The 25,848-nt window shown below is 45.2% G+C and overlaps 1 protein-coding gene across 3 annotated transcripts in view; it reads left to right on the forward strand.

Moving 5' to 3' along the window:
- LOC134357001 (6-phosphofructo-2-kinase/fructose-2,6-bisphosphatase 4) overlaps positions 1-25,848 on the forward strand; it is an 83,333-nt gene that overhangs the window by 52,085 nt on the left and 5,400 nt on the right. For all 3 annotated transcript variants that reach the window (XM_063068304.1, XM_063068303.1, XM_063068305.1), the window contains exons 4-12: positions 56-122; positions 2,301-2,375; positions 7,659-7,715; positions 9,490-9,611; positions 15,797-16,004; positions 18,088-18,234; positions 19,032-19,136; positions 20,209-20,338; positions 20,892-20,954. In XM_063068304.1, the coding sequence (XP_062924374.1) occupies positions 56-122; positions 2,301-2,375; positions 7,659-7,715; positions 9,490-9,611; positions 15,797-16,004; positions 18,088-18,234; positions 19,032-19,136; positions 20,209-20,338; positions 20,892-20,954 (974 nt within the window). The remainder of the gene's footprint in view (positions 1-55; positions 123-2,300; positions 2,376-7,658; positions 7,716-9,489; positions 9,612-15,796; positions 16,005-18,087; positions 18,235-19,031; positions 19,137-20,208; positions 20,339-20,891; positions 20,955-25,848) is intronic.

Below are 25,848 nucleotides of genomic sequence, written 5' to 3' on the forward strand. Positions count from 1 at the left end.
ATCATTGTTGGCGTGTAAGCTGCTGTCTCATTGCCTAATTTCCTTCCTCCTGTAGGCAGTGTGCATCAAGAGCACTGAATGATGTGAAGAAATATCTGGGCGAGGAAGGAGGACAGGTTGCAGTAAGTGAGAAAGAAATGGGGCGGGGTGATCTATTGTGTCTCAGTGTCACTGGGATTTAGTTGAGATCAGCTGATATTGTGAAGGAGTAGTCAGCTGTTGTTTGGCACCAAGCAGGAGACCGAAGTCGCTCTGTGCTCCCATTGATTTTCTATGTCCCCTCATGCAAGGAAGAGGTAGAATGAATTGTGTACCTGTAACATTTTAAATTTTCTTTAAATTTAAGGTTTACACCCTTTAAATTTCTGCCCTCTGCTCAGGGTTTTCCAGGGCTGCTGTATTTTTCATCACAAATATATCTCCCTTCAGTCTTCTATTTTCCAAAATATTAGATTGTAGTGAATTCAATCTTTCATAACCAGAGTTTTATAATCCTCACAACATCCTTGTAAATCTTCTGTGTTCTCTACTGATTAGATTTTTAAAAATTAACTTTATTTTTCACGCTTACATCGAAACATACAGTGAAATGCATCATATGTGTCACATGTGCTGGTGCCATGTGCCAACATAGTGTGCTCTTAACTAACCCAAAGCCGTATGTCTTTGGAATGTGGGGGAAAACCAAAGAAGACCCACAGGGAGAGCACACAAGCCCCTTACAGACGGAGGCAGGAGTTGAACTTTGAACTTATAGTCTTGCAATTGCATTTCCCCGCAGTGTGACCCAAACTGAATGCAGCTATGGGTTAGCTAGGGGGGGGATAAGAAATTCAGCACAGGGCTAGATCTGTTTTGCTATTCAGTCCCAGATTTCACTTCCCCATCACCCTCAGTTCCCTGATCTTTCAAACTGTATGCATGTCCTTGTTACACATCCCCAGGACGGAGTAGTCATAGTATACTTTATTGATCCCGGGGGAAATTGGTTTTCATTACAGTTGCACCATAAATAATAATAGAACCATAAATAGTTAAATAGTAGTATGTAAATTATGCCAGGAAATAAGTCCAGGACCAGCCTATTGGCTCAGGCTGTCTGACCCTCCAAGGGAGGAGTTGTGAGGTTTGATGGCCACAGGCAGGAATGACTTCCTATGACGCTCTGTGTTGCATCTCGGAGGAATGAGTCTCTGGCTGAAGGTACTCCTGTGCCCACCCAGTAGATTATGTAGTGGATGGGAGACATTGTCCAAGATGGCATGCAACTTGGACAGCATCCTCTTTTCAGACACCACCGTCAGAGAGTCCAGTTCCATCCCCACAACATCACTGGCCTTACGAATGAGTTTGTTGATTCTGTTGGTGTCTGCTACCCTCAGCCTGCTGCCCCAGCACACAACAGCAAACATGATCACACTGGCCACCACAGATTCCAGGGATTTCCTCCTTCCTGCAGAGGGTAGTGAGATTCATCATTCGTCCCGACACTTTCTGAGCTAATCAGCACTTTCTGATTTTATTTCCACCTTTCGTGCATCTGTAGTTTCGTTATTTTTGGGGCAAGCTGCATTCTGAATGACTCTTCTTCATTGACGTTGTAAACTCTTACAGAGGGAGCCGAGATAGTGTGAAGTCTGCTCCATATATCTCTCTGCATTGAAACTTGTTCTGCCTCTTCTCTATACCCAGCTAGAAAAGTGTCTGATGTAGAAGGTTTTTCTGTCTATATTGGTACAGCAGAACCCTTTACTGTTTTCTCTGCAGTTCTATGTTCTCTCTCTGCACTGTCCATAAAGAAGCAGCTCGTAGAATGCACCCAGGAATCGAACGACACTTCTGTTTCTGAACCAACAGACTTGTGTCTGTTTCAGGAATGTCCTGCTGCTGTAACACAATATTTTCCTTCGACATTCTTTCTTTCCCCCCTCCCCACCCCTCCTGCCTTGTTTATGCAACCCCCCCGCCCCCCCCCGGTCCCTCCTGCTCTCTTCTCCATCGTTACTGTGTTTTGTGAATAGATAAAGTTTGTGCCTGCTCCATGCCACCATGTGTAATCAGCACATGGGATCAAAGGCCCGTTTCTTCAGGCTGTCTTTTATAATTGAGCCAGTCCTCTTTCTTTGCAGTTGGCCCCTGTCCCTCATTTGACCTGATATTTGAAAATGCAGCTAACAGTAAATCAGAAAAAGGGAGCTCGTTGTTGAGCAGGGTTGGTAGGAGGTGATTTGATTGGCAACTAGATTTCCTCTGGCTCCCTGCCATCCTTTCATACTGAAAACCCAATGATTTTTTAACAGGTTTTTGATGCCACCAACACTACGCGTGAACGAAGAGAAATAATAATCAACTTTGCAAACGAGAATGGATACAAGGTTAGTAATTGCTGGTTAGGCAGGACTGATGCTGCCTCAGGGAATTGCAGGGTATCCTATTACCCGAGTTGTAAACTCCAACAGCAGCCCTTACTGAACGGGTTCCTGGAAGTTACCACACTTACTTGAGTACTGGGTAGTCTCAGTACTGTAGTACAGAGGGAGGAGGCACACACCCTCCGAACAGGGAGAAACGGAATGGAGGTGGCTGCTGATGGGGGGACTTGCATCCTGGGGTCCTGATGGAGCTCCAAGCTGCCACAGGATACATGCTACTCCATGTCAAGTGGTGCTCCACAGTTCCTGCACTGCTTCTCTGATTGCCAGACCCGATGAGGGATTTTGACATGAAAGTCAACTTTTTATTCCCCTTTGCAGATGCTTCCTGACCTGCTGAGTTCTTGCAGCATTCTGTGTGTGTTGCTCTGAATTTGCTGCATCTGCAGGATCTCTGGTGTTTATGGTCACCCCTGTCAGCTTTATCCCACTCCAGGATGAGGTTAAAGTACAGCCAGAACTGACTGTGGGGGTGGGTGATGATGAAGTGGGAGGTGGGAATCTCTCTCGACATGTTAAAGAATAGATTGGACTTTTGGGGTTTGATGTAGATGGATTCTGGGATGTTTAAGCAGAGTGTGGTGAGACCAAATGGGATGTTCACGGATATGTTCTGTGGGACAGAGTAGGGTTAGGTTGGGTGGGATATAGTACTGGACTGGGTTAAGGAAGAACGGGTGTAAGATCTGGGAAGTGGAGAAAGGCTGGCTGGATGTTAAAATGTTGTGGAGCACCATTAAGTGACGAGGCCAGTGCATTCTAGGACACGGTGCGGGGCAATGGGATGTCAGTGGTATTTTGAAGGGGGAGAGGAGAATAGGATTGGATTGGGTGAGATGTTTCTGGATTCACTAAGGAGGAGCTGGTGAGAAATGGAGGGGAAGTGGAATGGGTCTGGGGTAGTGGACAGCACATTGTAGGCATCACTGAGTTGTGGCTGAAAGAAGGTTATAGTTGGGAGCTTAATAGCAAAGGATATACGGTGTATCAAAAGGACAGGCAGGAAGGCACAGGCGGTGGTGTGACTCTTGTTAAGAGATGGAATTACATCTTTAGAAAGAGCTGACGTAGGTCAGAGAATGTTGAGTCTTTATGGATAGAGTTAAGAAACTGCAAGGGTAAAAAAATATTATGGGAATAATATATAGGCCTCCAAATATTAGCCAAGATGGGGGATTGAGATTGCAAAGGGAGCTGGAAAAGGCATGTAATAAGGGTAATGTCACAATTGTAATGGGGAACTGCAATATGCAAAGGGATTGGGGAAAATCAGGTTGTTGTCAGATCGCAAGAGAGAGAATTCGTTCAATGCCTATGAGATGGCTTTTTAGAGAAGCTTGTGCTTGGGGAAAGGCTAACTGAGATTGGGTGCTATGTAATAATCCAGGTGTTATTAGGGAGCTTCACATAAAGGAACCCCTCGGAGGCAGTGATCATAATATGATTGAATTTTTACTGCAATTTGAGAAGGAGTTGCCTGTCTTTTGGAATCATTCCAAAATCTACTGTTTCTTGAAATATCATTACTAATGCCTTGACAATCTCTTTCAGAACTCTGGGCATCTGTCTTCGCTTTGGAAGACACTAGCAGTGTGCCAGGGATCCATGAGTGTCAGGGAGCAGGAGTGAGTGTCATTGCTATTACAAAGGAAAAAGTGGTAGGCAAACTCAAAAGTCTTAAGATGGATAAGTCACCTGGAGCAGATGGACTACATCCCAGTTCTGAAAGAGGTTGCTGAGGAGATTGTAGAGCTATTAGTAATGATATTTCAAGAATCACTAGATTCTGGCATGGTTCCAAAGACTGGAAGATTGCAAATATCACTCCACTCATCAAGAAGGGAGAGAGGCAGAAGAAAAGAAATTAGAGGCCAGTTAGATTGACCTCAGTGGTTGGGAAAGTGTTGGAGTCTATTATTAAGGGTGAGGTTTCAGGATACTTGGAGACTAATGATTAAAAAAAGTCAAAGTCACCATGGTTTTTGTAAAGGGAAATCTTGCCTGACAAATCTGTTGAGTTCTTTGAGGAAGTAACAAGCAATGTGAACAAAGGAGAGGCAGTGGATGTCACTCATTTGGATTTTCAGAAGGCATTTGATAAGGGGCCACATACAGTATGAGGCTGCTTAACAAGCTAAAATCACATGGCATTACAGGAAAGATACTGGCATGGGTAGAGGATTGGCTGACAGGCAGGAGGCAGTCAGTGGTGGGGGGGAAAAAAGGGGGCCTTTTCTGGTTGGCTGTCAGTGACTAATGGTGTTCCTCAGGGGTCAGTATTGGGACCACTACTCTTCAATGATTTAGATAATGGAATTGATGACATTGTGGCAAAGTTTGCAGATGATACGAAGATAAGTAGAGGGGTGGGTAGTGCTGAGGAATCAATGCGATTGCAGCAGGACTTGGACAAATTGAAGGACTGGGCAAAAAAGTGGCAGATGGAATACAGTGTTAGGAAATGCATCATAATGCATTTTGGTAAAGGGAACAATAGTGCCGACTATCATTTAAATGGGGAGAAAATTCAAACATCAGAGGTGCAAAAGGACTTGGGAGTTCTCATGCAAGGCTCCCAGAAGGTTAACTTACAGGTTGAGTCTGTGGTAAAGAAGACAAATGCAATGTTGGCATTTATTTCAAGGGGAATAGAATATAAAAGCAAGGAGATAATGCTGAGCCTTTATAAGACACTCGTCAGGCTGCACTTGGAGTATTGTCAACAGTTTTGGGCCTGATATCTCAGAAATGATGTGTTGTCATTGGAGAGAGTCCAGATGAGTTTCTCAAGGATGATTCTGGGAATAAAGGGGTTAACAAATGAGTGTTTGGCAGGTTTGGGCCTGCACTCACTGGAAATAAGAAGAATGCTGGGGGATCTCATTGAAACCATGTTGAAATGACTAGATAGGGTGGATGTGGAGAGGATGTTTCCTGTGTTGGGGGTATCCAGAACTAGAGGGCACAGCCTTAAAATTGAGGGGTGACCCTTTAGAACCGAGGTAAGGAGGAATCTCTTTAGGCAGAGAGTAGTGAATCTGTGGAATGCTCTGCCATAGACGGATGTGGAAGCTGAGTCTGTAGGTATGCTTAAAGCGAAAATTGATAGTTTCCTGGTTCATCAGGGCATCAAAGGTTACAGCAAGAAGGGAAGTGTATGAGGTTGAAAGGGATCTGGGATCAGCCATGATGGAATGGCGGAACCTACTCCATGGGCTTCTGTTTATGGTCTGATGCATCACGAATGGTCGGGGCAAGAGGTGCTTGGTCGGGCTTACAGGTAATAAATGGTGTTTCAGGTGATGAGTTTGTAGACTGTGGGGCCGAGGGGTGGGTTTCGAGGCAGTGGGGTCAGGGTCTGATGTTAAAGGTTGTTTTGACTGAGAGGAAATATTTTTAGGAACAGATTCTTGACTTGATTGGAGGCTTTGATAATGGGGAATGACTGGGACCCTGAGTGCAGGAGGCTGGGGGTTGCCCTGATTGAGGTGTATCGGAGAGGATGTACACAGGGTGGATGGTCAGCGTCTTCCCCAGAACTCACAAATGTGGGTGTAAGGCTTGGGGGAGAAGTTTAAAGGGGATCTGAGAGTGAAGTTCTTTAGGTGGGTGACTGGTATCGGAAACACTGCCAGAGAAGGAGGTAGAATCGGATGCAATCACTGTTTGAAGTCATAGAAAAGCACAGCACAGGAACAACCCTTTGGCCTGTCCAGCCTGTTCCAAACCATTTAAACTGCCTGCTTCCTTTGACCTGCACCAGGGCCATAACCCTACCATCCATGTACCTATCCAAACTTCTCTTAAACATAAACAACAGGAATTCTGCAGATGCATCATCCCCTCCCCCTCCAGCTTTCAAATCCCTTACTCACTCTTCCTTCAGTTAGTCCTGACGAAGGGTCTCGGCCTGAAACGTCGACTGCGCCTCTTCCTATAGATGCTGCCTGGCCTACTGCGTTCACCAGCAACTTTGATGTGTGTTGCTTCTCTTAAACATTGCCACTTGTGCCTGCAGCTCATTCCACACTCTCATGACTCTCTTGAATGAAGTTTCCCCTCATGTTCCCCTTAAACTTTTTACCTTCCACCCTTAACCTATGACCTGTGGTTGTAATCCCACCCAACCTCAGTGGGGGAAAAAATCCTGGTTGTATTTACTCTATCTATACCCCTTATTTTGTAAATCTCTATTAAATATTGCCGCAATCTACTATGTTCCAAGGAATAAAGTCCTAACCTGTTCAAGATTTCCTTATAACGCAGATACTTCGGTCCCGGCAACATCATTGTCAATTTTCTCTGTTCTCTTTCAACCGTGTTGACATCTTTCCTGTAGGTAAGTGGCCAAAGCTGTACACAATACTCCAAATTAGGCCTCTCCAATGCCTTGTATAACTTCAACATAACATCCCATCTCCTGAACTTAATATTTTGAGGGCCAATGTGTGAAGAGCTTTCTTTCTGACCATATCTACCTCTGCTGCCACTTCCAGAAAATTATGGACGTATTCCCAGATCCCTTTGTTCTACCACACTGGTCAGTGTCCCACCATTCACTGTGTAAGACCTACCCTGGTTGATCCTACTGAAGTGCAACACTTTGCACTTGTCTGCAGAGATAGCCTTCCTCACTGTCCACCACACCCCCAGTCTTGGTGTCATCCGCAAATTTGCTGATCTGGTTCACCACATAATCATCCAGGTCGTTTATATAGATGGCAAACAACATCAGATTCAGCACAAATCCCTGTGGCACACCACTACTCACAGGCCCCCGGATAGAGAGGCAACCATCTACTACCACTCTCTAGCTTCTTCCACAAAGCCAATGTCTAATCCAATTTCCTACCTCACTGAACGTCGAGTATATAACCTTGACCATCCTCCATGGGGACCATTTTTATCCTGACAGGCACATAACAAGCCTTGTACTCTCAAAGTTTAATGGACATTTAGACAGACATTGAAAGGCGTAGAAGGACACAGATGTAATGTGTGATTAGTGAAGACGGGCAAAAAGGTTGGCATTGATGTGTGATTTGAGTAATGTCTATTTGAGTAATGTTTTGTGTGAATAATTTTTAAAAGATTTAAATATAGGAATCAAGTGTTAGAGACTTGTTTTCTGTTTGCTTTAATTGTTTAGAAAAGGAATGAGAGATATTTCTAAATTTATTCCTTTCTCTCCTTCAACGATTCTCAAACCTGTTTTCCATTACCAAGGTGTTCTTCGTCGAGTCAGTATGTGAAGATCCTGAGGTGATTGAGACAAACATTGTGGTAAGTTATTGGTAACTGTGAGATCTTGAGACTTGTACAAGGTTGGTGGTGAAGTGTGGTACGGCAGTGTTGCAGCTGTGTGACTGAGGGGATTGATTTGCTGAAGCCTGGGGCACATGTTCACTAATGAAACAGCATTGTGAAGTGTATAAAGCAGATGCGTTATACTGCAGAGTTTGAGGTATGTTACAAGAGAGGGGTTGGGAAGACTGCTTGAGGTCCTTCGTGATATTTGAAATAAACAACACTAGAGAATGGAAGGAGAATCAGGCTATTTGGCCCTTCCAACCTAGTCTATCATTCACTGTGATCAGTGTCACCTCCAGCCCTGTATGTCCATGCTGCCCATCACCCTCTGATCTCTGTCACACCTTAACCCCTCTCTTTTCCCATCATCCCTGACCTTTCCCAGGTTCACCCACATCAGCTATCTCACCCCTCTCCACACCTTTTAAAACCAGCTGCTCTCCCGTCCCTCCGCTCCATGTCCTGATGCAAGGTGTCAACACAAAATGGCAGCAATTCCTGAATATGTTAAATTATTTGGTTTTAATTGCCTCTGTGTTAGAGAATCTCCTAGCTTCGCCCTTTATTAGGTAAAGAAACTTCTTGCGTCATTCCTAATAAGTCCCACATTACCGTGATCTATTCTCTCCCTCCCCCACCACCCCACTATCAGAGACATGCTTCCTGCTTCGTGTCTCCCAATCCTATTCGAGTTGTAGAGCGAATTGAGAAGAGGAGGGCAGCACAGGGTGAGATGGCTGGTCTGTGATGGGTGACCCAGAGACAGGTTGGGCAGGAACGGCTAGGATGAACGGAGGGAGGGGTAAAGGTAGAAGCATCTATAGTTTCCAAAAACCCCACTTACTTTTCTAAATTGCAGTTAATTTAATCCTAATTTTCCCAAGGTGCTGGAGGCCTGATCGTTAGACAGAGCTAAGGTGAAGGTACTTAAATATTTGCAGGTTCTGGGATTATGGGGAACTGGCAGATAGGAGATGAGGCTGGCATTGATTAGCTGTTGTCATGGGCAGCCTTGAAGGGTTGAATACCTTCCAGCTGTGTTAAATGCACCACCAGCATTAACTTCTGAGGCCACCAGGTATGTTGGGATGTCAGGGAAACTCATCTGTCTTCATGACTAAAACTCTATCCCAGCAACGTCATGGTGAATCTCCCTAGTCCACTCCACAGTGCAATTCCATCTTTCCAATGCAAAGATAAGCTGCTGGAGGAACTTGGAGGGTCAGTCAGCATGTGGAGAGGCAAAAGGTTCTGACGTGGGGTCTCAATCCGAAACGTCAGTAATCCCTCTGCCTCTGTAGATTCTACTTGATCAGCTGAGTTCCTCCGTCAGATTGTTTCTTGTTCCAGAATTCACTCACTGAAGTTTCTTGTGTCTCCGGTCTCCGTTCTGCTGAACAGAATGGCACATAGTACCCCAACTGTGGCCTGACGAGTGTGGTATTAAGTTGTACATGATAATGTAGTCCGGATAATCCTCTGTGTCTGAGAGACGCCTGCTGTGGCTACAGAGTTCTGCTGTGTTAGTTGCCTGTTTCATGATCATTATCAGCAGAAAACTGAACCTGCTGCTGCCCTCTGCAGTTCTGTGGGCGAATCAGGTATTAAGTTACAGACCCTGCCTGTCGTGTCCTGTAGCAGCACCTTAGAAAGCGCTGATCAATGTGCAAACTTCTCAGCGCATCGGTGAGTATGGAGTTTTGCTATCTTGAGGAGTTTACTAATCATTTCCGTTTGCTCCTTTTAGCAAGTGAAGCTGGGAAGTCCTGACTACAGGGACTGCAGCACTGATGAAGCCATAGCAGACTTCCTGAAACGGATTGAATGTTACCAGAACACGTACCAGTCCCTGGATGAAGTGTCAGATAAGTATGTTAGCTCCCGAGCGCAGTCACCTTGACACCTCCTACCTGCTCCCACCAGCCATTGGGCATGCTGGTACTTTAGAGAGGCGCGTTTGCAGGAGGCAGCATTACATCAACACCACAGTCAGTACCGTTCTTCAGCATTTGAACGCGTCGATGATCTCCCATCACAGCTCTGCTGTCTCCTGGCCCTTCAGTGCAGTGGTTCCCAACTTTTTTTTTGCCATGGACCCCTACCATTAACTCGGGAGTCTTTGGAGCCCAGGTTGGGAACGCCTACCTGAGGAAATGTTGAGTGAGTGAGGGCTTTTCTCTTTGGAGTGAAGGAGGATGAGAGGTAACTTGACAGAGGTGTACAAGGTGATAGAGGCATTGATAGAGTGGATGCGCAGAGACTTTTTCCCAGGGCGGAAGTGGCTAACACCACGGGGCATAATTTTAAAATGATTGAAGGAAAGGATAGGGGAGATGTCAGAGTAGGTTTTCTCACAGAGAGCGGTGGGTGTGTGGAATACACTGCCAGGGATGGTGCTAGAGACAGTTACATTAGGGAGATTTAAGAGAATCTTAGATATTAGGTCTATGATCCCGGTGCAGGTCGATGGAGTAGGCGGTTTGAATGGTTTTGGTATGGACTGGGTGGGCCTGGTTCTGTGATGTACGTCTCTATGACTATATTCAGATGGAGGGTTAGGTTGATTTTGGAGGATCAACACTATGTTGTGGACCATTGTGCTGTAGTTTCCAATATTGACAGTTCTCTTTCAGCAGCAGTCACAGTAAACGTGCTTCTGTTTCACATCTGTGCTGAGACATAGAGCAACACAGCCCTTTGGCCCGACCAGTTCATGCACACCCAGCTAGTCCCAGTTTGCTAGTCAGCCCATATCCCTCCAAACCCTGAACCTCCATGTACCTATCCGAGTGCTTCTTAAATGATATTGTTGTACCTGCTTCAACCACTCGTTCCAAATGCCCACCATCCTTGATGTGAAAAATGTACCTCTCGGGTCCCTTTTCACCCTAAATAAATGCCCCCGAGTTTTGGAATTTCATACCCTGGGGAAAAGACTGTTACTGTGCACTCTATGAATGCACATTTCTGTAAGATCACGCCTCATTCTCCTACGTTCCAAGGAATGAAGACACAGCCTGATTGACCTCTCTCTATAAATGGCCTTTCGGTCCTGGAAACATCCTCATAAATCTTTTCTGAACTCTTTCCAGTTTAACCATATCTTTCCTATTATGGGGTTGTTTGTCATATAAATAATATTGCTGTTTTTCATATAAACAAATGTAATTGCAGTTGATGTGGCTGCGAGTGTGGATGGCCTGTTGAATATGTCTGTTGACAGCACACAGTGGGTGGAGCGGTGTTTGGTGAGCTGTGACCAGGCAGAGAAGGGCGTAGGTCAGTTGGACGGCTGGGCTTCTGTATATTTCTTCACTGTGAGAGGCTCTGCCTTCACTGCCATCTCTGCGGTGCATTCTGGTCAAACTTTGAAAACTAATTTCCTCACATCTCCTCTATACCTTTAAACCTACTTCCTCTCAGACTTATCTGCCACCGGGGAAAGTTTCCCACGATCTATTGCCATGCTCCTTGTTAATCCTCTCAGCATTCCTCTTCCCCATCCACCCCCCAGCCCGGGAAAACAGACTCAGCCCAAAGAGTCTCTCCTCAACAATGTTCCCTCTAATTTGCACGCTGAATTTTTAAGTGGAAGTAAACCTGAAGCTATTCTAAGGATAATAAAGTCCAGTTTGTTCATTGTTTAAAAGAAATAAAATAACTGTAAGTAAGAACTTTGATCTCCTCTGGGTTTGATCATTTTCTCTCTCGTTCACCAGCATTCTCACAAAACATGCATAGCAGGCCTCCAGTGGGTAAGAAGGAGTTTTTCACCAGAGGACCTTGATCAGGGTGAGGTCGAAATAGAACAGGCTTGTGTGCTGGATAGTGTGGAGATTAAGGAAGAAGTAGAGTTGGATCTTCTTAAAAACATCAAGATTGATAAGTCCCCAGGGCTGGATGTGATATACCCCAGGGTGATGTGGGAAGTGAGAGAAGAGGTCGTTGGAGCAATAGCTATGATCTTTGAAACCTCTTTGGCTGCAGGGGAGGTACCAGAGGATTGGAGAATGGCAAATGTAGTCCCTTGTTTAAAAGAGGTAATAGGGGGAATCCTGGGAACTATAGACCGGTGAGTCTTACGTTGGTTGTCTGCAAACTATTGGAAAGGATTCTTAAGGATAGGATCTACGAGCATTTGGAGAAGTACAGTCTACTCAAGGATAGACAACATGGCTTTGTGAAGGGAAGGTCATGCCTCACGAGCCTAATTGAGTTGTTTGAAGAGGTAACAAAAGAAATTGATGAGGGTAGGGCGGTAGATGTGGTCTACATGGATTTTTTAGCAAGGCATTTGAGAGACTCATCCAGAAAGTCATGAGTGGGATCAGTGGAACCTTGGCTGTTTGGATAAAAAATTGGCTTACGGGAAGAAAGCAGAGGGTAGTAGTGGAAGGAAAGTATTCTGCCTGGAGGTTGGTGACTAGTGGAGTGCCGCAGGGATCTGTCCTGGGACCCCTGCTCTTTGTGATTTTTATAATTGACCTGGATGAAGAGGCAGAAAGATAGGTGAGTAAGTTTGTGGGTGACACGAAGATTGGAGGAGTTGTGGATGGAGCTGTAGGTTGTTGAAGGTTACAAGAGGATATAGACAGGATGCAGAGTTGGGCAGAAAAGTGGCAGATGGAGTTCAATCTGGATAAGTGTGAGGTGATGCATTTTGGAAGGACAAACCAGAAGGCTGAGAATGGGGTTAATGGTCGGCTACTTAAGAGTGTGGATGAACAGAGGGACCTCGGGGATCAAATCTGTACATCCCTCAAGGTCACTGTACAGGTTGATAGGATATTTAAGAAGGCCTATGGGATGCTAGGCTTCATTAATAGGGGGATTGAGTTCAAGAGTAGAGAGGTCATGTTGCAACTCTACAAATCCCTGGTGAGACCACACTTAGAGTATTGTGTTCATTTCTGGTCACCTCATTATAGGAAGGATGTGGAAGCTATGGAGAAGGAGCAGAGGAGATTTACCAGGATGTTGCCTGGATTGGAAAACAAGTCTTATGAGGCAAGGTTAGCAGAGCCGGGACTTTTCCCTTTGGAGCATAGAAGGATGAGAGGGGACTTGATAAAGGTCTACAAGATTATGAGAGGCATAGGTAGAGTGGATAGCCAGTACCCGTTTCCCAGGGCACAAATAGCAAACACCAGAGGGCATATGTACAAAGTTAAAGGAGGGAAGTTTAGGGGAGACATCAGGGGTAAGTTATTTTACACAGAGGGTTGTGGGTGCCTGGAATGACTTGTCAGGGATGGTGGTGGAGGCTAAAACGTTAGGGGTATTTAAGAGTCTCTTGGACAGGCACATGGATGAAAGAAAAATAGAGGGTTACAGGGTAGTGTGGGTTTAGTACTTATTTAGGAATATATGAGTCGGCACAACATCGGGAGCCGAAGGGGCTGTACTCTGCTGTAGTATTCTAGTGTCTAGTTTTTGCACACAGTTCATATGTGATTTGCTTGCTAAATGATGCTTTAAAAAGTCAAGTTTCCAAATATCACTCCACTTCTTCCCACTTGCAAATTCTCCCGCAAATTTTGCACCTGACAATACACGCAGGTAACACCAGTTTCTGTACTGTAGATAAATATTTCTCATAGCTGTATTTTCCTGACCTCATGAGATTTTGGTGTAGCAGTTTCTACTGTTTCAATAAGCCATTCCACTCTAAATGAAGTAGCAGTTCTTTTGTGCTTCATACCCTTTGCTTCAATAATTTCTTCAATAAATACAGTATAAATAAGCCAAATCTAAAATCTGTAGTCTTATCATCACAAACTCCACATTGTCAACACCATCCGCATCAGAAACCAGAACAGGAGGTGTGATTGTGTACGATGGTGAAATATTCCTAACACACCAACGATGTAGAGGGTGACAGCCTTTTGTGCGCAGTTTAAATTCCTTGGTGTGCTGGCAGCAAAAGATGTGTGAGCACGCACCTCAGAGTGATTATTGGTCCTCGTTACTGAAATACTCTGTCCCCGGTCACATCCAAGTGAACCCTGTCTAGTGTAGTCACACCCTGTACTGCAGTGATGAGATCTGCACCTGTCCCCCCCTGTGGCCTAAACAGTGCTTTTTAAAACTGCACCATAACTTTCCACTCTTGTTTTCTGTGCCCCAGTTACTGAACATGTATTCTGGATGCTGTCTTCCCCGCCCTATCGACCTGTACTGCCAACTTCAGGGGTTATTGATACAAATGTTGCTCAAGGCACCACAGTACCTAACCATTCAGAATGTATGTCCTACCTTTATTAGTTTGGACTTTTGGAAGAATCACTGAAGTCCATATAGATCACATTAGATGCATGGACCTCATTCAGTTACATATTCAGTAGACAATAGGTGCAGGAGTAGGCCATTCAGCCCTTCAAGCCAGCACTGCCATTCACTGTGATCATGGCTGATCATCCACAATCAGTACCCCATTCCTGTCTTCTCTCCATACCCCTTGACTCCACTATCATTAAGAGCTCTATCTAACTCTTTCTTGAAAGCATCCAGAGAATTAGCCTCCACTGCCTTCTGGGGCAGAGCATTCCACAGATCCACAACTCTCTGGGTGAAAAGGTTTTTCCTCAACTGTGTTCTAAATGGCCTACCCCTTATTCTCAAATTGTGGCCTCTGGTTCTGGACTCCCCCCAACATTGGGAACATGTTTCCTGCCTCTAGCGTGTCCAATCAAAGCCATCAGTTATGTTTGTGAGACAGGCTGCCCATAACAAAGCAAGTTATCCCAGTAATGTCCCTGCCTGTGACAGTAGACTCACATCACCTGATTCATCCCTGCTAGCTTTGTCCAATACAGGAGCCATGTTAATTATCAGCACCTTGTGGCAGGTAAAAAAATTTCCATTGGTCATGGCCCAACAGTCTCTGACCATGGACACTCAGGGCTTTCTTCATGTTTATTGCCGCTGTGATGTTGTGTTCTACACATTCACCGGGGTGGGTCGGGAGTAAGAGGTGTCTGCCCTTTCCACTGGGGGGGTGTGACTCTCTCTCACTGGGGAGAAGGGGGTCATGTCTGCCCTCCTCTCTACTCTGTATCACCAGAGATCACAGTTGCCTGGAGTCCGTGCTTTGACCGGTTTCCCAGCCCCTACATGTTCCTGTGCTGGCTCGTGTCCCCAGCCAGGTTCACTGGTAGGTGAGGATGCTGCTCTTCATTGCCAACATGGGAAAATCACTGCACAGGCCACCCCAGCCCCTACCTCATGCCAAAGCTGTCTCTGTTTTATTAAATGGTGAAACTGGCTCAGAGAGCTGGCCTGCCTATTCCTCCTTACTCTTGATTCCATTAGGCATAGGGTTAGGCCATTCAGCTAATCGAATCTGCTGGACCATTTCATCACAACAGATTTATATCCCTTTGAACCTTCGCCCCACAAACTTTGATGCCCTTAATCAAGAACCTGTCAACCTCTGCTTTAACTATACCCAATGACTTGGCCTCCACAGCCATCTGTGACAACAAATTCCACAGATTCAGCACCCTCTGGCTAAAGAAATTCCTCCTCATCTGTGTTCTAAATGGATGTGCTTCTGTTCTGTGGTTGTGCCCTCTGGTCCTAGATTCCCCCGCTAGAGGAAACATCCTCTCCACATCCACTTTACCTTGACGTTTCAGTATTCAGCAAGTTTCAATGAGATCCCTCCTCGGTTCTCTAAACTCTGGTGAGCACAGGCCCAGAGCCATAAAACACTCTTGTGTGTGTCTATGATTATGAGGACACGCAGACCCCTTTTATTGTCATTTAGTAATGCATGCATTAAGAAATGATAAAATGTTTTTCCAGAATGATATCACAAAAACACATGAGAAACCGACTTAAAAACTAACAAAAACCACATAATTATAACATATAGTTACAACAGTGCAAAGCAATACTGTAATTTGATAAGAGCAGAACATGGCACAGTAAAACTCTCAATGAGGTTTGTGATGGTGAATCTATGTGAGTGTGTGAGACTCGTCTGTCTGTGAACGTTTCACTTTATGAGTGTGATGGTGTCACTTTTAGTTATGTAATGATATTTCTCCAAGGGATCTCTCTTTCATTAAAATCATGGATGTTGGAAGACGCTACCTTGTCAACCACGTACTGGATCACATTCAAAGCAAAATCGTTTACTACCTCATGAACATCCACATAACTCCACGCTCCATCTATCTCTGTCGTCATGGTGAGAGTGAGCTGAATCTGAAGGGCCGGATAGGTGGTGACTCAGGCCTGTCTAGTCGTGGCAAACAGGTGAGTCTGGGCCAGGTGGATCTCAGCTCTGCCCGTTGCCATGTCTCCATCCCTCAGCTACCTGCAGGTTTCTCAGCGCAAATGACAGCAGCTTCTGAATCAACCTTCCTTCAGGTTTCTCATTCACTGAGTGCTGCAACTGAAGAGTGTGATCACTGTACCCCTGCAGCATATATTGACTAGCCAGACTGGGAGGGTTTCTCACTAACTGAGTGCTGCAACTGAAGAGTGTGATCACTGTACCCCTGCAGCATATATTGACTAGCCAGACTGGGAGGGTTTCTCACTAACTGAGTGAAGGAGCTGAAGGTGTGATCCCTCTGCAGAGGTTGGATATACTGACCAGCCAGAGTGTGAAGATTTCTCACAAAGTGAGGGAACTGAAGGATGTAATCTCTGTGCCTCTGGAGTGGTTGGACGTGCTGACCAGTCAGAGGGTCTGAGAGGAATATCTTTCCCAGGTTAGTAATTATTGGACATGTGGGGATTGGGGCTCCCATGAGTCCAGGAGGCGAGGAGATACCTGCCCACTTTCCTGTTCCATGGCTGAGTTTCATTCCTGCAAGGATTATGCTAGCCTGCTGTTTCTCTCACCGAAAGGATGGAGATGAAGAAATGAAACAATCAAAAATGTAAACTAACCTGTTTTTCAAACAAAAACAGAAAATGACTGAAGTATTTGGCATATCCTATTGAATGACTTTTGCCCTAACAATCAAGCCACCCCACCCCCCCTTCTCCCGGCCGCCCTCCACTTTCTCCCAGCCGCCCCCCAAAGCATGATCGATTCACCTCCGTGCTTAACAGTTGGAGAGGGGTTCTTTTCATGAAATTCTGCACCCTTTTTTCTCCAAACATACCTTTGCTCATTGCGGCCAAGAAGTTCTATTTTAACTTCATCAGTCCACAGGACTTGTTTCCAAAATGCATCAGGCTTGTTTAGATGTTCCTTTGCAAACTTCTGACACTGAATTTTGGTGAGGATGCAGGAAAGGTTTTCTTTTCATGACTCTTCCATGAAGGTCATATTTGTGCAGGTGTCACTGCACAGTAGAACAGTGCAGCACTACTCCAGAGTCTGCTAAATCTTCCTGAAGGTCCTTTGCAGTCAAAAGGGGATTTTGGTTTGCCTTTCTAACAATCCTATGAGCAGTTCTCTTGGAAAGTTTTCTTGGTCTTCCAGACCTCAACTTGACCTCCACTGTTTCTGTAAACTGCCATTTCTTAATTACATCACAAACTGAGGAAACGGCTATCTGAAAACGCTTTGCTATCTTCTTATAGCCTTCTCGAGCTTTGTGGGCATCATTTATTTTAATTTTCAGAGTGCTAGGTAGCTGCTTAGAGGAGCCCATGGCTGCTGATGGGACATGGTTTGAGGAGTCAGTATTTATAAAGCTTTGAAATTTGCATCACCTGGCCTTTCCTAACGATGACTGTGAACAAGCCACAGCCCTAACAAGCTAATTAAGGTCTGAGACCTTGGTAAAAGTTATCTGAGAGCTCAAATCTCTTGGGGTGCCCAAACTTTTGCATGGTGCTCCTTTCCTTTTTTTCACTCTAAAATTGTACAAAACAAAAATAATACACTAATCTTGCTTAAGTTGTTGAAAAGAATGTTTCATCTTTAACTTTGACTTTCGGAGATCGGCCCATCTTCTACTCACTTAAGTATACACAGTAACAGAAATTTTGACCAGGGCTGCCCAAACTTCAGTTTAACCACATCTTTCTTATAACAGGCTAACGAAAACTGCACTTTCCTCCAGGTGCAGCCTCACCAACAACTTGTACAACTGCAACAAAATGTCCCAACGTACGTACTCAGTGCCTGGACTGATGAAGGCCATCCAAATTGTCTGAGCAAATGCTGACCGCGTGAACTTCTTAGTGGCTTCATGGCCGTTGGGCAGTTGCTCAGAAAGCAGTGCATTTGGTAGTTCCTGAATTTCACACCTGAGCCGAGAGCTCGAGTGCCTACTGATATAGGCGGTGTTTGATTGGAGGGTAAAGTTGATTGTTGATGTGCATAGAATCTGCTGTAGTCAGAGATTGTCCATCACATCTCCACGTACTTTCCCAGTTTGCCAGGTCATTGGGAACTTTCATTCAGGATCAGAACATAAAGGATCTGAAGGTATGGACCAGTCAAATGAAAAGGACGATTCAGACAGCTGAGGCTTTGAACGTGCCATATGAGCAGTGGAAGGCATTGAACGAGATTGATGCGGTGAGTTCATCGCTGTTCCCGCAGACCGACAGCAGTACAGTACATTTGGCCCTCACTGTGTCATTGAAGAACAACCTGGCAGCAATCATCAGAGTGAAAGCAGGGAGTACAGGGATCCTGTTCCATTCACTGAGTTCATCTGCAACTGTGTGGTCTTCGCAGTGGGATCTAGTCCAGGAAACCACTCAGTTTTGTGGCTACCTGCGTACACACTGTGTACAAAAGGTTTTGGTGGTTTAACAGGGAATTTCAGGCTGTCAGTGGTTGATGTGCACAGTGGTAGTGTTGGGGGGGTGGGGTAAGGTCTGTCTTGAGCCCTGGAGTCAGCTCAGTGAATTGCTGTCACTCTCCCTCTAATGGCCCTCAGGCCTGGGACCCAAGGTCCATCCACTCACCAGTGCCTTTTCCTCACCCCTCCCTTTGGGAATAGCGTTCCCCTTCCAATATTGTCAAATCAGAGCTATGTCACCGTCCCACACTGTCAATCGCTATTGATCACTGCCGGAGGGTCGGGGATGAGTTGTCAGGGGAAGGGGGATTTGTTACCCACGGTCTGTTTGGTGGTAGGGTTGTTGCTCACGGTTGAGAGTGACCGGTAGTTTGGAGCAGTGACCAGTGGTGCGTGAACGGAGATGGCGGTGTATGAGTCGTGGCCATTGGTGTCCACACTGACTAGTGGTGACCAGCGGTAACCGTGCTGACCAGCCGCATATTTACTCGGCATCAAAGAGTAGGTGGGGGATTTTCTTCAGTCTGGGTGCAGCCTCACCCTGTTCACACAGTGACTGTCTCCACAGGGCGTGTGCGAGGAACTGATGTACGAGGAAATTCAGCAGAAGTACCCAGCCGAATTTGCACTCAGGGATCAGGACAAGTACAGATATCGGTACCCGAAGGGCGAGGTGAGTGCTAGTTCTTTCCTCACCTAATTACAGGACTAGTACCTGGCCTTCCATAGCCCTCAGAGGCTGAGGGTTTTCATTATACGTATATCACACGCTCTACAGAAGTGAGTTCTTCTCTCACCTGGAAGTCGTTTACCCTTCCGTCTGAGACCCAGCTCCCAGTCCTGGACTCCCCGGCCTTTGGAAGCAATGACTCTCACGGTGATACCACACAGATATGGGCTCTTCCTGTGCCATAGGACCATGACGACAATCAAGGCCAATCCCATTTGCCTCTATCCCTCTACATCCTTCCTATCCAATGCCTTTTAAAATCTTGGGGTGCAAGTCTATAGTTCACATACTTGTGGCAACACAAGTAGACAAGTTGGTAAAGGTGGTGTATGGTGCACTTGCCTTTACTGATCGGAACATTGAGTATGAGTCAGGAAATCACACTGCAGTTGTACAAGACTTTGCACTTGGAGTATTCATAGTTCAAAGTACATTTATTATCAAAGTATGTATACCTTGAGATTCTTTCCTAACGGGCAGCCACAAAGCTCCGACCACCGAACACCCAATGTGCGGAGGAAAAAAAAACAAATCAGGCGAATAATAACCACAAGCAAATAGCATTCTGAACTGAGATCCGCAGAGTCCAGGACCAAGAGCTTAGCACAGAGCTGAGTTTTGTGTGCAGCCCAATAAAAGACAGTACCCCGGGTCACTGAATTACAGCAGAGCTGGCTTGAAGGGCCAAATGGCCTACTCCTGCACCTATTGTCTATTGTCTATGCCCTATTGATGGCAATGAATATTGTAGACCCCTCTGTTGATTAAAGCTTGTGTTTATCATCTTCTTGCATTAATATCGATGCAGTGATTTTGAAGTCTGTGTCCTGCATAATGAAAAGCAGATGTTCAGTGCCAGCTCCAGGTGGCACGGGAACGTGACAGTGGGAATGAGATGGGTATCCGTGATTTTACAGCGAGTTTAAATCAAGGCTGGGAGTCTGAAATGTCCCTACAGCAGCAGCAGGTGGTGACCTGCTTTGGCCGTTGTTGTAATCTGTCTCTCCTCCTCCAGTCGTACGAAGATTTGGTCCAGCGCCTGGAGCCAGTGATCATGGAGCTCGAGAGGCAGGAGAACGTTTTAGTCATCTGTCACCAAGCTGTCATGCGCTGCTTGCTGGCATATTTCCTCGATAAAACAGCAGGTAAACGGGGGGGATGACACCGCAGCATTGCTCGTGCTGCCGTTTGCTGTATGGAGGTGCTGCTGTGTGCCTTGTGACGGTGACGTATAATGGCACCAGCTGCTTTTCCAATTGGAAAATTCAAGATTCAACTCTGGTGCCACCCCTGTCCCCATCTCCCTCTTTGTCCTCATCCACCCGAAAACCCTCCACCCCTACCCCAGCCCAAACAGGGCTGGTACTCCGTCTGTTACAAGCCCCAGATCCTCCTCAAAAGAGGCTTCTGTCCAACAGTTCTTACACCTTTATGTGGCAGAGGAATCTTTGTAATCTCTGGAGGAACAAATTGTGTCATTTCTTAATGCATGCATTACTAAATGACAGTAAAAGTGGACTGCGTATCCTCATAATCTAATCTAATGTAATAATCTAATGTGTATTTGAGGAACTGTACTTCCCAGAGGTTTGACGGAGTCTCCTTCACTGTTAAACAAGGCTTGATTTAGTGCACCGGCGGGGTAAACAGGTGAATTCTCACCTGTCTCATTTCCACTGCTTTTTCTTCTGTCCACAGAGGAGCTTCCGTACCTGAAGTGCCCCCTGCATACCGTCTTAAAATTGACCCCAGTGGCATATGGTAAGCCATACTGAATCTTTGTAAACTAAACTGTCCAGCCCACTTAAAGTAATAATTCAGAGGAGGAATCTTGCGAAGATGGTGATCAGGGGCAGAATTCGTATGGCCATATGTACTTACCTGGTTGTGAAGTTCTTTGATTAAGCACTTGGTAAGGACTGGAGTTTGTATTGATGGTGCCAACTTCAGAAAAGCATTTCACAAGTGGAATTTTCCAGAGTTGAAGTTGACATTTTGATAAGGATAGTGGTGAAAAAGCAGAGGGAGACTGACATGCTGTAAGGAGTTAGGTTGTTGTTTCCAGAGTCACTGTCAGGACTTTGCTTTACATTACCATGGGTTTACAGGGCAAGATGTTCCAAAATCAGAAATGTACAAATGGGTGAGGTAAATGATAACCAGCCTCAGGAGGCAGTTAGAGCTGTGAGCAACACACAGAAATGCTGGTGCAGCTCAGCAGGTCAGGCAGCAGCTACAAAGAATTGATATTTTGGTCTGAAACCCTTCACTAGGATGAGAATGGAAGAGAGCTGAAACCATATTAAGAAGGTTGAGGGGGTGGGGGGGGGAGGACAAGCTGTTGGGAAAAATCGTCTGAAAAATGGTAGATGGATTTTAGTGCAGACAAGTGTGAGGTCTTGCTCTTCAGTAGGAGCAAGCAGGGTAGGTCTTACACAGTGAATGGTAGGGCACTGAGGAGAGTGGTGGAAAAAGGTCTGGGAATACAGGTCCATGATTCGTTGAGGTGGCATCACAGGATTGTAAAGAAAGCTTTTAGCACATTGGCCTTCATAAATCAAAGTACTGAGTACAGGAGATGGGATGTTACGTTGAAGTTGTACGAGATGTTGCTGAGGCCTAATGTAGAGTATTGCGTGCAGTTTTGGACACCTACCTGCAGGAAATATGAAAGAGTACAGAGAAAATTTACAAGGATGTTCTGGTTCTGAGTTATAAGGAAAGAGAACTGAGAGAAGATTTGATAGAGGTATACAAAATTATGAGGGGTATAGAGAGACTGTGGAGAGCTATGTTAGTGGGTAGAGTTGTTGATCAGCCTTACTGCTTGGTGAAAGTATCTGTACGTGTGTGTGTATGTATATGTGTGTGTGTGTGTCTATGTGTATATATATCTCCTTGATGGCAGGTAGGCTGGTGCCAGCGATGTGTTGGGCAGTTTTGGCTACCCGTTGTAGAGCCTCCCTGTCTGCCGCAGTACAGTTTCTGTACCAAGCAGTGATGCATCTTGTTAGGATGCTCTCTACTGCGCATCTGTAGAAGGACATGAGTGTAGATGTGCACAGTCCAGCTTTCTTTAGCCTCCTCAGAAAGTAGAGGCGTTGTTGACCTTCCTCTGTGTATGATGTGTTTTGGGACCACAGGAGTTGGTGTGAGGTGTGTACTCTCAGGAGTTTCAAACTGCTCACAGTTTCCAATGCTGTGCCATTGATGTAAACAGTGCGGTGGAGAGATCAGAGCAGAAGTGTGTAAACCCTCATCCAGGTGGGAGGAGTGAAGTAAGTGGTCCAATTGTAAAGGAGCAGAGAAACCCAGAGGTGTATGTACACTGGTCATTCAGCTGTTGGGTAGTTACCGCAGAACACTATATTATCCTTTTATTTTACAGAAGTACTGGTTGTGCTTTTCAAATAAGAAGCTAAAGTCACATGAATTCGTATTACAGTGGAGAAAAGGGAATTGAAGAGGCATGAGAAAAGAGCTGGCTAGAACTGATCAGAAAAGCAACGCAACAATGGCTGGAATTTCGGAAAGCAATTCAGAAAGCACAGGATGTATACATCCCAAAGAGGAAGAAGTATTCTAAAGGAAAGATGACACAATCGTGGCTAAAAAGAGGAGTCCAAGCCAACATAAAAACCAAAGAGGGGGCGTATAATAGATCAAATATTAGTGGGAAGTTAGAGGATTGGGAAGCTTTTCAAATCCAACCGAAAGCAACTAAAAAAGTGTTTAAGAAGGTGAAGATGGAATACAAATTAGCTCCATGTTCCTATCTAAGTTAGCCTATAAAATTGAAGAGGATATCAAAACTGTCTTTAGATTATACATAAAATGTAAAAGAGAGGCGATAGTGGATGTCGGACTGCTGGAAAATGATGCTGGAGAGATAGTAATGGGGGACAACAAAATGGTGGATGAACTGAATAAGTATGTTGCATCAGTCTTCACTGTGGAACATTATTATGGTGGAATTTCCAGGTGTCAAGGATCATGAAGTGTGAGAAGTTACCATTACTAGAGAGAAGGTAAACTCAAAGTCTGAAAGTAGATGGGTCACCTGGACCAGATAGTGTTCATACTAGAGTTCTGAAAGAGGTGGCTGGAGAGATTGTGCAGGCATTAGTAATGATCTTTCAAGAATCACATGATTCTGCAAAGGTGCTGGAAGACTGGAAGATTGCAGATGTCACTCCATTCTTCAAAAAGGGAGAGAGCAGAAGGAAGGAAACAATTAGTCTGTCATCGGTGGTTGGGAAGATGTTGGAGTTGCTTATTAAGAATGAGGTCTTGAGGTACTTGGGGGCAAATGATAAAGTAGATTGTAGTCAGCATGGTTTCCTCAAATCTGTTGGAATTTTTTGAACTAAATGGAGAGAAAATACAGAGGTGCAAAGGGACTTGGGAGTCCTTGTGCAGGATTCCCTAAAAGTTAATTTGTGGATTGAGTCTGTGGTAAGGAAGGCAAATGTAATGTTAGCATTCCTTTCAAGAGGACTAGAAAATATAAGCAAGGATGTAATGTTGAAGCTTTACAAAGCACTTATGAGGCCTCACTTGGAGTACTGTGAGCTGCGCTGAGCACCCTATCTAAACAAGGATGTGCTGACACTGGAGGGAGTTCAAAGGAGATTCACGAAAATGATTCCAAGATTGAATGGCTTGTCATATGAAGAGTGTTTGACGATTCTGGGCCTGTATTCACTAGAATTCACAGGAATGAGGGGTGACCGAATTGAAAGCTAAAAAATGGTGAAAGGCCTTGATAGAGTGGATGTGGAGAGGATGTTTCCTATGGTGGGAGATCTGAGGACACAGCCTCAGAATAGAGGGCGTTCCTTTTAGAATGGAGATGAGGAGAACTTTCTTTAGCCAGAAAGTGGTGAATCTGTGGAATTCGTTGCCACAGGCAGCTGTAGAGGCCAAGTCTTTATGTTTATTTAAGGCATAGGTTGATAGATTTTTGATTGGTCAGGGCATGAAGGGATATGGAGAGAGGTAGCAGATTTGGGGTGAGAGGAAAATTGAATCCCACATGATGGAATGGTGAAGCAGACACAATGGGCCAAATGGCCTAATTCTGCTCCTATATCATATGGTCTTATGATTAAGTTTCAACTGTTGTGTTGTGATTAAATCTAATTAGCACTGCTTCCATTAGATTAGTATCTGGTTTGTGTGGAGTGGGGAGTAGGCTAGTATCTGGGATTTGTGGGTAGGTACAGTTTGAATTGACTTTTGGTGTGTGCCTGCGTATGTGCGAGTACGCGCCTGCATGCGTGCGCGTCTGTGTGTGCACGCCTGCGTGCGTGCATGAGTCCGTGATGTGTTTTTTTTTGGAATTGACTTGCACTGTCCTGGTTTGTGAACTGCTTTGGAAAGATGTCTCACTATTGCAGTCGGAAACCCCTGTCTAATTCTATCAATGCCACGGTTACCTGTTGATTGATTTAATTGTTTTAACATAAATTACCTTTCTGGGTTTTACAGAAACTCAGTTTCCAGTTGTCTCCACAGGCTCACTCCCTTGCCCTCTGCTGGAAGGTGTTTCCAGTTGTTTCCCAGTGTTGCTCCTCTGCCGTCTGCTGGAGGTGTTAGAACATAGAAATCTACAGCACATTGCAGGCCCTTCGGCCCACAATGTTGTGCCGACCATGTAACCTACTCTAGAAACTGCCTTGAATTTCCCTACCGCACTGCTCTCTATTTTTCTAACCTCCATGTACCTATCTAACAGACCCTGTTGTATCTGCCTTTACCACCGTCACCTGCAGTGCATTCCACGCACCCATGATTCTGTGTGTGTGTGGAAAAACTTACCCCTGACATCTCCTCTGTATCTGCTTCCAAACACCTTAAAACTGTGCCCCCTCGTGTTAGCCATTTCAACCCTGGGAAAAGGCCTCTGGCTATCCACATGAGCAATGCCTCTCATCATCTTATACACCTCTATCAGGTGACCTCTCATCCTTCGTTGCTCCAAGGAGGAAAGGCCAAGTTCACCCAACCTATTCTTATAAGGCATGCTCCCCAATCCAGGCAACATCCTTGTAAATCTCCTCTGCACTCTCTCTAGTATCCACATCCTTCTTGTAATGGAGGTTACCAGAACTGAGTGCAGTACTCCAAATGGGGTCTAACATCATGGCTCCTGAACTCAGTCCCACAGTTGATGAAGGCCATTACACGTTCTTAACAACACTGTAAACCTACGCAGCATTTTGAGTGTCCTGTGGACACAGACCCCAAGAACTCGCTGATCCTCCACACTGCCATATTCTATTCTGTCTTCAAATTTGACCTACTGAAATAAACCATTTCACATTTATCTGGGTTGAACTCCATCTGCCACTTCTCAACCCAGTTCTGCCTCCTATCAGTGTCCCTCTGTAACCTCTGACAACCCTCCAGACTATCCACGACATCCCCAACTTTTATCTTATCAGCAAACTTACTAACCCACCTTTCTACTTCCTCATCCAGGTTATTTATAAAAATAACAAAGAGGAAGGGTCCCAGAACAGATCCCTGTGGAACACTATTGCTCACCATCGTCCATGCAGAATACAAACTATCCATAACCACCCTTTGCCTTCTGTGGGTAAGCCAATTCTGGATCCACAGGCAAGGTCTCCTTGGATCCCATACCTCATTG

Source organism: Mobula hypostoma, chromosome 15 (assembly GCF_963921235.1).
Source record: "Mobula hypostoma chromosome 15, sMobHyp1.1, whole genome shotgun sequence".
Taxonomy (NCBI): domain Eukaryota; kingdom Metazoa; phylum Chordata; class Chondrichthyes; order Myliobatiformes; family Myliobatidae; genus Mobula; species Mobula hypostoma.